This window comes from Schistocerca nitens, chromosome 6 (assembly GCF_023898315.1).
Source record: "Schistocerca nitens isolate TAMUIC-IGC-003100 chromosome 6, iqSchNite1.1, whole genome shotgun sequence".
In the NCBI taxonomy this organism is placed as follows: Eukaryota; Metazoa; Arthropoda; class Insecta; order Orthoptera; family Acrididae; genus Schistocerca; species Schistocerca nitens.
In genome coordinates, this window is record NC_064619.1 from 558120353 (window position 1) to 558138092 (window position 17740).

Sequence of the window (17740 nt, forward strand, 5' to 3'; positions counted from 1 at the left end):
TGTAAAAGATGGTTATTCAGGCTTTTGAGAGGAAGTCACATTAATGTGACTGGACAGTGGATTATTTCCTGTGCATATCTGATAGGAGGATTATCTCACTAGGGGTAAGATAGATACTGTCTACAGGAAAATTAAAGAGACCTTTGGAGAAAAGAGAACCAATTGTATGAATATCAACAGCTCAGATGGAAACCCATTTCTAAGCAAAGAAGGGAAAGCAGAAAGGTGGAGGGAGTATATAGAGAGTCTATACAAGGGCGATGTACTTGAGGACAATATTATGGAAATGGAAGAGGATGTAAATGAAGATGAAATGGGAGATACGATACTTGGTGAAGAGTTTGACAGAGCACTGAAAGACCTGAGTCGAAACAAGGCCCCGGGAGTAGACAACATTCCATTAGAACTTCTTGATGGCCCTGGTAGAGCCAGTCATGACAAAACTCTACTATCTGGTGAGCAAGATGTATGAGACAGATGCCCGCATCTCGTGGTCGTGCGGTAGCGTTCTCGCTTCCCACGCCCGGGTTCCCGGGTTCGATTCCCGGCGGGGTCAGGGATTTTCTCTGCCTCGTGATGGCTGGGTGTTGTGTGCTGTCCTTAGGTTAGTTAGGTTTAAGTAGTTCTAAGTTCTAGGGGACTGATGACCATAGATGTTAAGTCCCATAGTGCTCAGAGCCATTTGAACCATTTGAGACAGATGAAATATCCTCAGACTTCAGGAAGAATATAATAATTCCAATCCCAAAGAAAGCAGGTGATGACACATGTGAAAATTACCGAACTATCAGTTTAATAAGTCACAGCTGCAAAATACTAACGCGAATTCTTTACAGACGAATGGAAAAACTGGTAGAAGCCGACCTCGCGGAAGATCAGTTTGGATTCCGTAGAAATGTTGGAACACGTGAGGCAATACTGACCTTACGCCTTATCTTAGAAGAAAGATTACGGAAAGGCGAACCTACGTTTCTAGTATTTGCAGTCTTAGAGAAAGCTTTTGACAATGTTGACTGGAATACTCTCTTTCCAATTCTAAAGGTGGCAGAGGTAAAATACAGGGAGCGAAAGGCTATTTACAATTTGTACAGAAACCAGATGGCAGTTATAAGAGTCGAGGGCATGAAAGGGAAGCAATGGTTGGGAATGGAGTGAGACAGCGTTGTAGCCTCTACCCGATCTTATTCAATCTGTATATTGAGCAAGCCGTAAAGGAAACAAAAGAAAAATTCGGAGTTGGTATTAAAATCCACAGAGAAGAAATAAAAACTTTGAGGTTCGCCGATGACATTGTAGTTCTGTCAGAGACAGCGAAGGACTTGGAAGAGCAGTTGAACGGAATGGACAGTGTCTTGAAAGAAGGATATAAGATGAACATCAACAAAAGCAAACCGAGGATAATGGAATGTAGTCGGATTAAGTCGGGTGATGCTGAGGGAATTAGATTAGGAAATGAGATACTTAAAGTAGTAAAGGAGTTTTGATATTTGAGGAGCAAAATGACTGATGATGGTCGAAGTAGAGAGGATATAAAATGTAGACTGTCAATGGCAAGGAAAGCGTTTCTGAAGAAGAGGAATTTGTTAACATGGAGTATAGATTTAGGTGTCAGGAAGTCGTTTCTGAAAGTATTTGTGTGGAGTGTAGCCATGTATGGAAGTGAAACATGGACGATAAATAGTTTGGACAAGAAGAGAATAGAAGCTTTCGAAATGTGGTACTACAGAAGAATGATGAAGATTAGATGGGTAGATCACCTAACTAATGAGGAGGTATTAAATAGAATGGGGGAGAGGAGGAGTTTGTGGCACAACTTGACAAGAAGAAGGGACCGATTGGTAGGACAAGTTTTGAGGCATCAAGGGATCACAAATTTAGCATTGGAGGGCAGCGTGGAGGGTAAAAATCGTAGAGGGAGACCAAGAGATGAATACACTAAGCAGATTCAGAAGGATGTAGGTTGCAGTAAGTACTGGGAGATAAAGCAGCTTGCACAGGATAAAGTAGCATGGAGAGCTGCATCAAACCAGTCTCAGGACTGAAGACCACAACAACAACAATATCTGATAGCAGCCCTCGTTTACCGTGATGAGGGAATTATTTCTGTCCCGCTGTTTCAAGTTGCTTCTGCCATTATCTCTAGAGATAACACCTCTTTTATATTATATTCCTTGTACCTTGCGAACCAGTCACGTATTCATTACATGTAACTGAGACAATTTAATGAGTCACATCTATATTATCAGTTTTGAACATGTTTAATTTCCCCCCTTATGTGTACATTCTTGTGAAATAGATTTGCAGGAATTGAATTTCATTTGCTGTTCTTCGGTAGCTAGTTAACCTCTGTCACACTTAGATTAAAGATTAACCAGTGCCATCAGCCATACTTATATATGAGGCACTTTACTTTCAACAAATGCGTTGAATAAATTTCTGTTTATTCTATGTACTCACACAGTGGATATCGTATTTAGCTTACCCTGATAGGGTAATTCTTATTAATTAGTCTTCTCAGTAGCCGGTACATTTCAATAAACTGACCCTGCCACTCCAAGTAATAATAACCGTTTCAACATATATTCATAAGGAAGATTGGGCATAAAGTGTGCTGTGCAGAGATAAATAAAAAAAAACTGCTCCTCTCCTTTCCAGAGGCTACTCGTAGCTGCGGTGAAGTGAAATGTCATGTGAACTAAAATTTGCAAGCATGTTACGACGCCAGACGCACTAACATTCATGAATCGGTTTCAGCTGACCCGTTCCAGAGCATCTCCTTAGATGCCCTAATTCATCGGTATACCTGCGAGGCGTGATATTAAATTGGTCTGAGGAACCGCCAAAAATGTGCTCTCGGACTAGGACAGTTTCGGGAAATCACAGATATCTAAATCAGGTTAGCTGATATCGGATTTAGACTGTCAGTGCCTTGATTTTCGATTTGGTTTCATTCATGTTCTGTGCACGTAGATTACATACATGTATGTTACCCGATATTAGTGCTTTCCCTGTCGTTCTATGATTTATACTCTTTCGACTGTGTTTCTGAGGTACTATCAGTGGCATGGAATGAGATATCGTAATTTTTTGGGGATATATGTGGAAAAGTTTTAAAAATTCTCATAGAATGGAGATGAGATTTCTGTGGATTTCAATTACATACGACGCCTTGTGTTCTTCTGATGTAAAAACTATGTACGAAGCGCACACAGCCAGATGATATATGCATGTCTCGTACCTTGCAGCACAGCAGGATGTGAATAGCGGTAAGACGGATGGCTAAAAATACGAGACTGGGTAAGGAAGGCGGTACATTATTAAATAATAGTTTGCAGTGCGTTTTGTTCAGTACACAAAAACATGGTAACCTACGGTGTATGACGCGATAATGTAATTAGTACAGAAATATACTGACAGCAGACTTGTGATTTCCGGAATTCTCTCTCTCTCTCTCTCTCTCTCTATCTCTCCCTCTCCCCACCTCACACACCTCATATCTCCACCTCTGGTTATTCATTCTTTTCACTGTTCTCCTTTACGCACTGTATCTTTCGCGTCGTTAGAAGCGTAGTAACCAAATAAGTTTAGTCTGCAAGTGGTGCACAAAGGGTGTTATAAACGTCATGTTTAATGAGATAAATACTGCTGTTGCATTCAATATACTAGAACGCCAGTAAGAAGTCCGGCTGTTGAGAGCCGTATTCAACTTTCAGAAGGCGACGATTACATTGCACGCTTTCAAACCCTTGAAAGTCCTCGCTGCTGGAGGGATAAAAACCGGCAGAGACAGGGCTAGAAAGCACACGGAGAAACATTCACTGGGACCGTAGCGTAGCGCTGAGACATCTGGAAAATCTCGCCTCTAGTGAAGGCGAAGAAGCAGGAAGAAGAAGCAGCAGACGATCGAAATATTACAGGAAGACAACATGATGCCGGTGCAGTAGGAAACATTTGCTACTAGATGGAAAAACCCGTGGTGTGTTGCAGTGTGTGTTTTTTGTTTTCGTTTTACGGCGCAAAAACAACTAGTTTCGTATACGCGCTTGCGCGTGCATGTGTGTGTGTGTGTGTGTGAGAGAGAGAGAGACAGAGAGAGAGAGAGAGAGGTCAGGGAAGGGGAAAACGGGGGATATGGGCGATTCAGGATTCAGAGAGTGGGGGGAAAACTGCTGTGTGTCATGTGGAAAAAGGTGTCACTCACATCGACGATTCCAAGGCCAGCTACTACTACAGACAACGAGGAAATAATACACTGAAGTGACAAGTCCTGGGAAAGCGATATGCACGTAAACAGATGACGGTAGTAACACAAAAGTGTAAAATGGCAGTGTATTGGCGAAGCTGTCATTTGGTTTTTTCGGCACGCTCTTAACACTGTGTATCTCGGAATATTAAATTCCCTAACGATTTACGAAATGGGATGAACCATGCGTCTAATTCCAACTACCATTCCGCGTTCGGAGTCAGTTAATACCCGTTGTGCATACGTAATCACGTCGGGCATCTTTTCACATGAATCTCTTGAATCTTGTGAAAAAGTGTCCGACGAGATTATGGCCGCACGAGGATAATTAATAAACTTTGAGCGCGGAATGGTAGTTGGAGCCAGACACATAGGACATTCCTTTTCGGAAATCATTAGGCAATTCAGTATTCCGTGATCCACAGTCTTAATAGTGTGGCGAGAATATCAAATTTCACGCATTACCTCTCACCACGGACAACGCAGTAGCCGATGGCCTTCCCTTAACGACCGAGACCAGCGGTGTTTACATAGAGTTGTCAGTGCTAATAGAAAAGCAACACTGTGTGAAATAACAGCAGAAATCAATTGGGACGTACGACGAACGTATCACTTGCCACAGAGCGGAGAAATGTGGCGTTAATGGGTTGTGACAGCAGACGACTGACACGAGTATCTTTGCTAACAGGACCACATCCACTCCTAGGCTGGTTGGAGCATAGACTATTAGAAAACCGTGGCCAGTCACATGAGTCCCGATTTCAGAGCTGATGGTAGTGTTAGAGTGTGATGCAGAACCTTCGAAGCCAAGGACCCAAATTGTCAACAAGGCACTGTGCAAGCTGGTGGTGGACTCCTGGGTTCGTAACTATATCGGTTGGAGCATAGACTATTAGAAAACCGTGGCCAGTCACATGAGTCCCGATTTCAGAGCTGATGGTAGGGTTAGAGTGTGATGCAGAACCTTCGAAGCCAAGGACCCAAATTGTCAACAAGGCACTGTGCAAGCTGGTGGTGGACTCCTGGGCTCGTAACTATATCGGTTGGAGCATAGACTATTAGAAAACCGTGGCCAGTCACATGAGTCCCGATTTCAGAGCTGATGGTAGGGTTAGAGTGTGATGCAGAACCTTCGAAGCCAAGGACCCAAATTGTCAACAAGGCACTGTGCAAGCTGGTGGTGGACTCCTGGGCTCGTAACTATATCGGTTGGAGCGTAGACTATTAGAAAACCGTGGCCAGTCACATGAGTCCCGATTTCAGAGCTGATGGTAGGGTTAGAGTGTGATGCAGAACCTTCGAAGCCAAGGACCCAAATTGTCAACAAGGCACTGTGCAAGCTGGTGGTGGACTCCTGGGCTCGTAACTATATCGGTTGGAGCATAGACTATTAGAAAACCGTGGCCAGTCACGTGAGTCCCGATTTCAGAGCTGAAGGTAGGGTTAGAGTGTGATGCAGAACCTTCGAAGCCAAGGACCCAAATTGTCAACAAGGCACTGTGCAAGCTGGTGGTGGACTCCTGGGCTCGTAACTATATCGGTTGGAGCATAGACTATTAGAAAACCGTGGCCAGTCACATGAGTCCCGATTTCAGAGCTGATGGTAGGGTTAGAGTGTGATGCAGAACCTTCGAAGCCAAGGACCCAAATTGTCAACAAGGCACTGTGCAAGCTGGTGGTGGACCCCTGGGCTCGTAACTATATCGGTTGGAGCATAGACTATTAGAAAACCGTGGCCAGTCACATGAGTCCCGATTTTAGAGCTGATGGTTGGGTTAGAGTGTGATGCAGAACCTTCGAAGCCAAGGGCCAAAATTGTCAACAAGGCACTGTGCAAGCTGGTGGTGGACTCCTGGGCTCGTAACTATATCGGTTGGAGCATAGACTATTAGAAAACCGTGGCCAGTCACATGAGTCCCGATTTCAGAGCTGATGGTAGGGTTAGAGTGTGATGCAGAACCTTCGAAGCCAAGGACCCAAATTGTCAACAAGGCACTGTGCAAGCTGGTGGTGCACCCCTGGGCTCGTAACTATATCGGTTGGAGCATAGACTATTAGAAAACCGTGGCCAGTCACATGAGTCCCGATTTTAGAGCTGATGGTTGGGTTAGAGTGTGATGCAGAACCTTCGAAGCCAAGGGCCAAAATTGTCAACAAGGCACTGTGCAAGCTGGTGGTGGACCCCTGGGCTCGTAACTATATCGGTTGGAGCATAGACTATTAGAAAACCGTGGCCAGTCACATGAGTCCCGATTTTAGAGCTGATGGTTGGGTTAGAGTGTGATGCAGAACCTTCGAAGCCAAGGGCCAAAATTGTCAACAAGGCACTGTGCAAGCTGGTGGTGGACTCCTGGGCTCGTAACTATATCGGTTGGAGCATAGACTATTAGAAAACCGTGGCCAGTCACATGAGTCCCGATTTCAGAGCTGATGGTAGGGTTAGAGTGTGATGCAGAACCTTCGAAGCCAAGGACCCAAATTGTCAACAAGGCACTGTGCAAGCTGGTGGTGCACCCCTGGGCTCGTAACTATATCGGTTGGAGCATAGACTATTAGAAAACCGTGGCCAGTCACATGAGTCCCGATTTTAGAGCTGATGGTTGGGTTAGAGTGTGATGCAGAACCTTCGAAGCCAAGGGCCAAAATTGTCAACAAGGCACTGTGCAAGCTGGTGGTGGACCCCTGGGCTCGTAACTATATCGGTTGGAGCATAGACTATTAGAAAACCGTGGCCAGTCACATGAGTCCCGATTTTAGAGCTGATGGTTGGGTTAGAGTGTTATGCAGAACCTTCGAAGCCAAGGGCCAAAATTGTCAACAAGGCACTGTGCAAGCTGGTGGTGGACTCCTGGGCTCGTAACTATATCGGTTGGAGCATAGACTATTAGAAAACCGTGGCCAGTCACATGAGTCCCGATTTCAGAGCTGATGGTAGGGTTAGAGTGTGATGCAGAACCTTCGAAGCCAAGGACCCAAATTGTCAACAAGGCACTGTGCAAGCTGGTGGTGCACCCCTGGGCTCGTAACTATATCGGTTGGAGCATAGACTATTAGAAAACCGTGGCCAGTCACATGAGTCCCGATTTTAGAGCTGATGGTTGGGTTAGAGTGTGATGCAAAACCTTCGAAGCCAAGGGCCAAAATTGTCAACAAGGCACTGTGCAAGCTGGTGGTGGACTCCTGGGCTCTTAACTATATCGGTTGAAGCATAGACTATTAGAAAACCGTGGCCAGTCACGTGAGTCCCGATTTCAGAGCTGATGGTAGTGTTAGAGTGTGATGCAGAACCTTCGAAGCCAAGGGCCAAAATTGTCAACAAGGCACTGTGCAAGCTGGTGGTGGACTCCTGGGCTCGTAACTATATCGGTTGGAGCATAGACTATTAGAAAACCGTGGCCAGTCACATGAGTCCCGATTTCAGAGCTGATGGTAGGGTTAGAGTGTGATGCAGAACCTTCGAAGCCAAGGACCCAAATTGTCAACAAGGCACTGTGCAAGCTGGTGGTGGACCCCTGGGCTCGTAACTATATCGGTTGGAGCATAGACTATTAGAAAACCGTGGCCAGTCACATGAGTCCCGATTTTAGAGCTGATGGTTGGGTTAGAGTGTGATGCAGAACCTTCGAAGCCAAGGGCCAAAATTGTCAACAAGGCACTGTGCAAGCTGGTGGTGGACTCCTGGGCTCGTAACTATATCGGTTGGAGCATAGACTATTAGAAAACCGTGGCCAGTCACATGAGTCCCGATTTCAGAGCTGATGGTAGGGTTAGAGTGTGATGCAGAACCTTCGAAGCCAAGGACCCAAATTGTCAACAAGGCACTGTGCAAGCTGGTGGTGGACCCCTGCGCTCGTAACTATATCGGTTGGAGCATAGACTATTAGAAAACCGTGGCCAGTCACGTGAGTCCCGATTTCACAGCTGATGGAAGGGTTAGAGTGTGATGCAGAACCTTCGAAGCCAAGGGCCAAAGTTGTCAACAAGGCACTGTGCAAGCTGGTGGTGGACTCCTGGGCTCGTAACTATATCGGTTGGAGCATAGACTATTAGAAAACCGTGGCCAGTCACGTGAGTCCCGATTTCAGAGCTGATGGTAGTGTTAGAGTGTGATGCAGAACCTTCGAAGCCAAGGGCCAAAATTGTCAACAAGGCACTGTGCAAGCTGGTGGTGGACTCCTGGGCTCGTAACTATATCGGTTGGAGCATAGACTATTAGAAAACCGTGGCCAGTCACATGAGTCCCGATTTCAGAGCTGATGGTAGGGTTAGAGTGTGATGCAGAACCTTCGAAGCCAAGGACCCAAATTGTCAACAAGGCACTGTGCAAGCTGGTGGTGGACCCCTGGGCTCGTAACTATATCGGTTGGAGCATAGACTATTAGAAAACCGTGGCCAGTCACATGAGTCCCGATTTTAGAGCTGATGGTTGGGTTAGAGTGTGATGCAGAACCTTCGAAGCCAAGGGCCAAAATTGTCAACAAGGCACTGTGCAAGCTGGTGGTGGACTCCTGGGCTCTTAACTATATCGGTTGAAGCATAGACTATTAGAAAACCGTGGCCAGTCACGTGAGTCCCGATTTCAGAGCTGATGGTAGTGTTAGAGTGTGATGCAGAACCTTCGAAGCCAAGGGCCAAAATTGTCAACAAGGCACTGTGCAAGCTGGTGGTGGACTCCTGGGCTCGTAACTATATCGGTTGGAGCATAGACTATTAGAAAACCGTGGCCAGTCACATGAGTCCCGATTTCAGAGCTGATGGTAGGGTTAGAGTGTGATGCAGAACCTTCGAAGCCAAGGACCCAAATTGTCAACAAGGCACTGTGCAAGCTGGTGGTGGACCCCTGGGCTCGTAACTATATCGGTTGGAGCATAGACTATTAGAAAACCGTGGCCAGTCACATGAGTCCCGATTTTAGAGCTGATGGTTGGGTTAGAGTGTGATGCAGAACCTTCGAAGCCAAGGGCCAAAATTGTCAACAAGGCACTGTGCAAGCTGGTGGTGGACTCCTGGGCTCGTAACTATATCGGTTGGAGCATAGACTATTAGAAAACCGTGGCCAGTCACATGAGTCCCGATTTCAGAGCTGATGGTAGGGTTAGAGTGTGATGCAGAACCTTCGAAGCCAAGGACCCAAATTGTCAACAAGGCACTGTGCAAGCTGGTGGTGGACCCCTGCGCTCGTAACTATATCGGTTGGAGCATAGACTATTAGAAAACCGTGGCCAGTCACGTGAGTCCCGATTTCAGAGCTGATGGAAGGGTTAGAGTGTGATGCAGAACCTTCGAAGCCAAGGGCCAAAGTTGTCAACAAGGCACTGTGCAAGCTGGTGGTGGACTCCTGGGCTCGTAACTATATCGGTTGGAGCATAGACTATTAGAAAACCGTGGCCAGTCACGTGAGTCCCGATTTCAGAGCTGATGGAAGGGTTAGAGTGTGATGCAGAACCTTCGAAGCCAAGGGCCAAAGTTGTCAACAAGGCACTGTGCAAGCTGGTGGTGGACTCCTGGGCTCGTAACTATATCGGTTGGAGCATAGACTATTAGAAAACCGTGGCCAGTCACATGAGTCCCGATTTCAGAGCTGATGGTAGGGTTAGAGTGTGATGCAGAACCTTCGAAGCCAAGGACCCAAATTGTCAACAAGGCACTGTGCAAGCTGGTGGTGGACCCCTGCGCTCGTAACTATATCGGTTGGAGCGTAGACTATTAGAAAACCGTGGCCAGTCACGTGAGTCCCGATTTCAGAGCTGATGGAAGGGTTAGAGTGTGATGCAGAACCTTCGAAGCCAAGGGCCAAAGTTGTCAACAAGGCACTGTGCAAGCTGGTGGTGGACTCCTGGGCTCGTAACTATATCGGTTGGAGCATAGACTATTAGAAAACCGTGGCCAGTCACGTGAGTCCCGATTTCAGAGCTGATGGTAGGGTTAGAGTGTGATGCAGAACCTTCGAAGCCAAGGGCCAAAGTTGTCAACAAGGCACTGTGCAAGCTGGTGGTGGACTCCTGGGCTCGTAACTATATCGGTTGGAGCATAGACTATTAGAAAACCGTGGCCAGTCACGTGAGTCCCGATTTCAGAGCTGATGGAAGGGTTAGAGTGTGATGCAGAACCTTCGAAGCCAAGGGCCAAAGTTGTCAACAAGGCACTGTGCAAGCTGGTGGTGGACTCCTGGGCTCGTAACTATATCGGTTGGAGCATAGACTATTAGAAAACCGTGGCCAGTCACGTGAGTCCCGATTTCAGAGCTGATGGTAGTGTTAGAGTGTGATGCAGAACCTTCGAAGCCAAGGGCCAAAATTGTCAACAAGGCACTGTGCAAGCTGGTGGTGGACCCCTGGGCTCGTAACTATATCGGTTGGAGCATAGACTATTAGAAAACCGTGGCCAGTCACATGAGTCCCGATTTCAGAGCTGATGGTAGGGTTGGAGTGCGATGCAGAACCTTCGAAGCCAAGGACCCAAATTGTCAACAAGGCACTGTGCAAGCTGGTGGCGGACTCCTGGGCTCGTAACTATATCGGTTGGAGCATAGACTATTAGAAAACCGTGGCCAGTCACATGAGTCCCGATTTCAGAGCTGATGGTAGGGTTAGAGTGTGATGCAGAACCTTCGAAGCCAAGGACCCAAATTGTCAACAAGGCACTGTGCAAGCTAGTGTTGGATCCGTGTTGGTGTGAGCTGTATTTACACGGAATGCTCCTACTGAACCAATCATTGACTACAGATGGTTATGTTCGGCTCACTTGTAAACTGTTCGCAGACATTCATGGACTTTATGTTATCTATGCAAAAACGCCACGCCACCGGCCCACAAGTGTTCGCAGTTGGTTTTAAGAACATTCTTAATAGGTCGAGCGAATGATTTGGTCATCCATATCGCCCGGCATTAATCCCATAGAACTTTTAAGGGACGTAATCGAGAGACCAGTTCGTGCAAAAAACCCTGGACCGGCAACACTATCGCAGAAAGGGCTCAATATTTCTGCAGGGGACACCCAACGACATGTTGAACCATGCCACGCCCAATTGCTGCAATACGTCGGGCAAAAGTACGTTCGACACGATAGACGGTGGTCTCCTATGACTTTGTCACCTCAGTGTAATTAGACTAGCAAAGGCAAAGAGAGCATTTCTCGCCAAACGGACTCTACTGGTACACTATTTGATTAAAGTAACCGAACATCCCTACGTAATGCGTAACTAACGACCAGATGTCACGAGAGGACAGTATAAAATGAGTGTAGGAGAACCAGTAATAGCAGAATGGGTTGGTCGGAGAGCTCCTATGACTTCGAATGTGGACTAATCGGCGCATGTCCTCTGAGCAACAAATCCATCACAGACATTTCCAAACTTTTAAAACATCCAAGTGTACTGTTGGTGACATGATTGTGAAGTGAAAATGCGGAGGAACAACCACAACTAAACCGAGACCGAGCACACAGCACGTTCTGGCGGGCAGGGAGCGTCAAGCATTAGGGATGGTGGTTGTAAGAAAATTCCGTGAAATGAGTGGGGCACTTCTGATTGCTTGATTTTCTTTATGTTTCTTTTCTTGTCAGGCAGTGTATTTTGGAAATTTGTGGTAAGGTCTTATGGGACCAAACTGCTGAGGTCATCAGTCCCTAAGCCTACACACGCGGCCCGTGATTAGGCGCCTAGGTCCGCGCGGATACCCCGTGCGGCTAGGCAGTGTATATTTGACACGATGCCAAGGGAAACGGTGATCTAATAGTGACTACGGATCCTTTTGTATAGCGTGTGCTTGGGCAATGAGTGCAGGGTTGAAGTGTCTGTAATAGCTGAAAATATAATTTCTTTGGGAGATAAGGAACATTCCCGGTGCTATTAAGTCAAGCCGTCAAGTCATTAATCCTTGCAGCGGCATGCATGTCGTTCCCTGCTGCGTCACACGATGTCTCTCGCAAATAAATCGAGTTATAAACGAGACGGTACAATAATGATGTCTCCGGTTGAAATGGTTCAAATGGCTCTGAGCACTATGGGATTTAACATCTGAGGTCATCAGTCCCCTAGAACTTAGAACCACTTAAACCTAACTAACCTAAGGACATCACACACATCCATGCCCGAGGCAGAATTCGAACCTGCGACCGTAGCAGTCACGCGGCTCCCGATTGAAGCGCCTAGAACCGCACGGCCACACCGGCCGGCGATGTCTCCGGTGTTATCAAAATTTTATGGTATTGTTAACAGTCCTCTCACCGGTAGTTTCCATTATGTCCAAAAGAAAGCAAATTCATCAGCGACGACGTTTTGCGTTATAAACTTGTTACCGATTATTTTTTACATTTGAATATTTTTATGTTTTTATAATAAAATATGTATTGGACGTATCTGTAAACTTTGATATTGTTCGCATGTTTTTTCCAGTTCATATATGTTAGTGCTTCCACGGGTTGAAGTAAAAAAATATTTTCCCTAGAAACTTCTTGTAACTTCGTAGCGGCTGGCAACAATTTTCATTTGAGAGGCATTCCATCATATTCTGGACTAAAAACGGAGATGTCTAATATTTTTTTAGGAATTTATACTAACAATTAGAACTATAATTAACTGATAATGCTGTACATAGACGAGAACTCCACTAGTTTCGTGACGGTCAGTACAGAAACTTCTGCAGTTGTTAAGATCATATCCCATAACGCTCAGCTTTCATGAACAGTCCGTTGGATGGAAGGCAAATAGCACATTTCAGTGGATGAGCTTAACCTACGCACTCGCTTTTGATCGCCGATTCAAACCGTCAGCTAGTCCTACGTCGCGGTGAGCGTTGTGGGAGTTTCATGACAGCAGCTCGCAACCAGCATTCAGTTTGAGCCGGCCTATGTGGCCGAGCGGTTCTAGGCCCTACAGTCTGGAACCGCGTGACCGCTACGGTCGCAGGTTCGAATCCTGCTTCGGGCATGGATGTGTGTGATGTCCTTAGGTTAGTTAGGTCTAAGTTCTAGGGGACTGATGACCTCAGAAATTAAGTCCCACAGTGCTCAGAACCATTTGATACAGTTTGAATTGACTGCTGTGTATGGTATTCAGTAGTAAACAGTTTTAGCTTTGTGTAGTTAAGTACGTGTGTACGGTGCGTGAAGAGGAGTGTCGGCGTGTTTCAGGACTCGTGTGAGCTGCAGGTGGACGTGGAGGAGTTGCGCCTGCCGTGTGGACAAGCCGAGCTGAGACTGGGCACTGTAAAGCTGTGCGGGGACCGCTCCGGGGATTCTGGTGAGTAGCGGAGACATTAAGTTAGTCATTACCGATACCGAGAACTACATGCAACAAACAGGCGATTAGTTTTATTAATTATAAAAAATACGTCAATTAGTTCATTTAAAACTGGGCGAGATTATACAAGTGAGAGGTCGACGAGGAGACTGACGTTATGCCAGTGCAAATTATATTTCCTAAATTAGACTACTGATATATCAATGACTAATAGTTACGAACGACAAGGTTTAGGTCAAACTCAACTTTCAGGTTGCTTAAAGAGTCTTGAGATAGTGAATGGCTGTGCATATCTAGAATATCAGACAATGCACAGTAAATTGTGCTAATGAAATAAAATGTAGAATCGTCCTGTCCAAACAGCAATGGTCAAACTCATGAAGATGTGGCAGAACTGGACTGTATCCTAAACAACGAAGAATCACTACTGTTCACTTTCTTCTTATATGAATACGAGACATGGACCGTGGCAGCTAGTGACAAGTGATGCCTTCGAGAATTTGTGTTGCATAAAGATGCTATGCGTAATACACTGAAGAGCCGAAGAAACTGGTACACCTGCGTGATGTCGTGTAGGGCCACCGCGAGCACGTAAAAGTGCTGCAACACGACGTGGCATGGACTCACCAAACGTCTGAACTAGTGCTGGAGGGAACTGGCACCATGAATCCCGCAGGACTGTCCATAAATCCGTAAGTGTACAAGGGGGGTGGGGGTGGGGTGGAGATCTGAACAGCACGTTGCAAGGTATCCCAGATACCCTCAATAATGTCTCTGTTTGGGGAGTTTGGTGGCCAGCGGAAATGTTTAAATCCAGAAGAGCGTTCCTGAAGCCCCTCTGTAGCAATTCTGGATGTGTGGGGCGTCGCATTGGGGGACTCCCGGCCCACAATGCCGTACGCGCATTTACATTTTTTCGCTATTTGTTTGTGGATGAAGACGTCCAGAGGTCAAGTGCTGTTTGCACAAAAAGAGGCAGTCCAGTGATCTACAGTCACAAGCCTTTAAACATGAACAGGAATGACAGAAGAGAGGGGTGACAATTCTTAATATTTCCTAAGCAGCCGCACAAACAACGGGTACTACAAATTTTCTATGAACCGACATTATAAAACCATGTAGAAGGAATTTAAAGATATATTTGACAGTGAAAGAGCAAAAAATTCCAATAACTGATAGACGGGATTCATTGTTCTGTACATTAAGAAGCACTTAGCGCTAACTTAGCATATGTGGAGCACGTGAAGAAATTGGTGGTATGAATAGTAAAAAAAAAAGTCGCACACATATCCCATTGTCAGTTTAACAGTTTCTGATGCAACTGAACGAAGAATATGGAGTCTTCGTACAGTGATATTACTGTAAAGTGCATTTTTAAGTCAAGGGGTATGCCTGGAACGATTTTTCGATTTCAGACTCTCTGTTATTGAGTTTATGAAGAAAAAGGAGTGCAGGAACGAAAATTACACTGAGAGCCAAAGGAAGTGGTACACCTGCCCAACATCGTGTTAGGCCCACACGAGCGTCCAGAAGTGCCGCAACACGACGTGGCATGGAATCAATTAACGTCTGAAGTAGTGATGGAGGGAACTGACGCCATGAATTCTGCAGGGTTGTCCACAAATCCGTAATAGTACGAGCTTGGAGATCTCTTTTGAGCAGCACGTTGCAACGCATCCCAGATATGCTCAATAATGTTCATGTCTATGGAGTCTGGTGACTAGCGGAAGTGTTTAAACTCAAAAGAATGTTCCTGAAGCCACTCTGTACCAATTCTGCTCTTGTGGGATGTTGCATTGTCCTGCTGCAATTGCCCAAGTCCGTCGGAATGCACAGTGGACATGAATGGATGTCACCTGTCAGAGTCGTATCTAGACATATCAGTGGTCCAATATCAATCCAACAGTATACGCCCCACACCATTACAGAGCCTCCACCAGATTGAACAGTCCCCTGCTCACATGCAGGGTCTATGGATTCATGAGGTTGTCTCCATACCCGTGCAAGTCCATCCGCTCCTCGTCCGACGAAGCAACATGTTTCCAGTCATCAACCATCCAATGTCGCTGTTGACTGGCCCAGGCTAGGCCTAAAGCTTTGTGTTATGCAGTCATCTAAGGTATAAGAGGACGCCTTCGCCTCGGAAAGCCCATATCGATGATGTTTCGTTGAATGTTCGCACGCTGACACTTGATGATGGCCCAGCATTGAAACCTGAAACAATTTACAGAAGGGTTGCACTTCTGTCACGTTGAACAATTCTCTTCAGTTGTCGTTGGTCCCGTTCTTGCAGGATCTTTTTCTGGTCGCAGCGGTGTCGGAGGTTTGATATTTTACCGGATACGTGATATTCACAGTAGACTCGTGAAATGGTCGTACGGCAAAATCTCCACTTCATCGCTACCTGGGAGATGCTGTGTCCCGTCGCTCGTATATCGACTTTAAAACCACGTTCATACTCACTTAAATCTTAATATGCTGCCATTGTAGCGGCAGTAACCGATCTAACAACCGTGCCAGACACTTTTGTCTTATATAGGCGTTGCCAACCGAAGCGCCGTATTTGAATGTTGGAAGTTGGAAAGCTGTGGTAAGGTCTTATGGGAACAAACTGCTGAGGACATTGGTCCCTAAGCTTACATGCTACTTAAGCTAACTTGAAGTAACTTAGGCTAAGGACAACACACACACACACACACACACACACACACACACACACACACACCCATGCCCGAGGGTGGACGCGAACCTCCGACGGGGGGGATGGGAGAGGGGGCAGGGGGGAAAGCGCGCGAGCCCTGACAAGCAGCCTCAGAAAGCGCGGCTACTCCGCACGGCTGCGCCGTATTCAGCCTGTTTACGTATTTCTGTATTTGAAAACGTATGCCTACTATACCACTCTCTTTGACTCTTCAGTGCATCCCCCTCCAACACCATATCTTGCAGACATTACTTGTCACCAACATTCACGGTCCAGGTGTCTTCTCTCTTAACATTATACAGTGTGTCCAAGGAGGAGTGGTCGGTATTCAAGGACATGACAGGAACGATCATTCGAAGGAAAAAATTCTAGTAAACATACGCTCTAAAATGCTCACTTTATGAGCTCTTCTTCATCTTCGATACTATGAAACGTCAGCCGGTGTGGCCGTGCGGTTCTAGGCGCTTCAGTCTGGAACCATGTGACCGCTACGGTCGCAGGTTCGAATCCTGCCTCGGGCATGGATGTGTGTGATGTCCTTAGGTTAGTTAGGTTTAAGTAGTTCTAAGTTCTAGGGGACTGATGACCTCAGATGTTAAGTCCCATAGTGCTCAGAGCCATTTCAACCATTTTGATACTATGAAACAAATCTCTTCTACTGCGAGCCCTTTGTTTCCCATATTTCGGGAGGTGGTATTACGGAGTAAACATGGAAAAAAGTGCAGTAAACAAGGGCTCTAAAGTGCATGCCTTAAGAGCTACGAGCACTTTTTCACCTTTGCTACTGTGAAACATATCTTCTACTGAACGAGTTCTCATACTCTTACGGTAGGCATTTTGGAGCCCATTTTTACTACTCAATTTTACCTTTTTTTTATCCGTATTACGTCCTCCCGACATATGGAAAACAAAGCGCTTGCAATAGAACAGATTTGTATCACAGTAACCGCTACAGTCGCAGGTTCGAATCCTGCCTCGGGCATGGATGTGTGTGATGTCCGTAGGTTAGTTAGGTTTAAGTAGTTCTAAGTTCTAGAGGACTGATGACCTCAGAAGTAAGTCCCATAGTGCTCAGAGCCATTTTTTATCGTAGTATTGAGGATGAAGAAGTGCTCATAGCTCTTAAGAGATGCAATTTAGAGAACTCATTATTTGCTATAATCTTTTGCTTCGAATGATCGTTTCTCTCATATCCCTCGATGTTGACCATTCTCCCTAGTACAACCTGCCACTCTGTATAAAGAAGAGCTGAAGATCACTGTGGATGGAGAGGTGCAGTCTAAGATTCAGTCGTTTAACAAATGACTGAACTGAGGTGCCGCCACTCTGTAATGATTAAATCGAGTAATGACGATGAGTCAGGTTTAAAGCGATTTGATTTCGGAGCAAGACCATCGACTATTTCTAGGTAGGAAAAAGCTCGTAGCTGAAGTAAAACTGATTGGAACTAAAAATAAAACGTATCCGAAGTCTAACGGAAACATAATGAAAATTTCGTCTTCCTCTTTCCAATTTTTCAATAGCAGAAATAGAATGTAATTTACTCTGTCAGTAA

General features: G+C 45.9%; 1 protein-coding gene across 1 annotated transcript in view; it reads left to right on the forward strand.

The window, feature by feature from the left end:
- LOC126263462 (uncharacterized) overlaps positions 1–17740 on the forward strand; it is a 165507-nt gene that overhangs the window by 110317 nt on the left and 37450 nt on the right. Inside the window, exon 7 of the mRNA XM_049960555.1 lies at positions 13376–13484. Coding sequence (XP_049816512.1) covers positions 13376–13484 — 109 coding nt within the window. The remainder of the gene's footprint in view (positions 1–13375; positions 13485–17740) is intronic.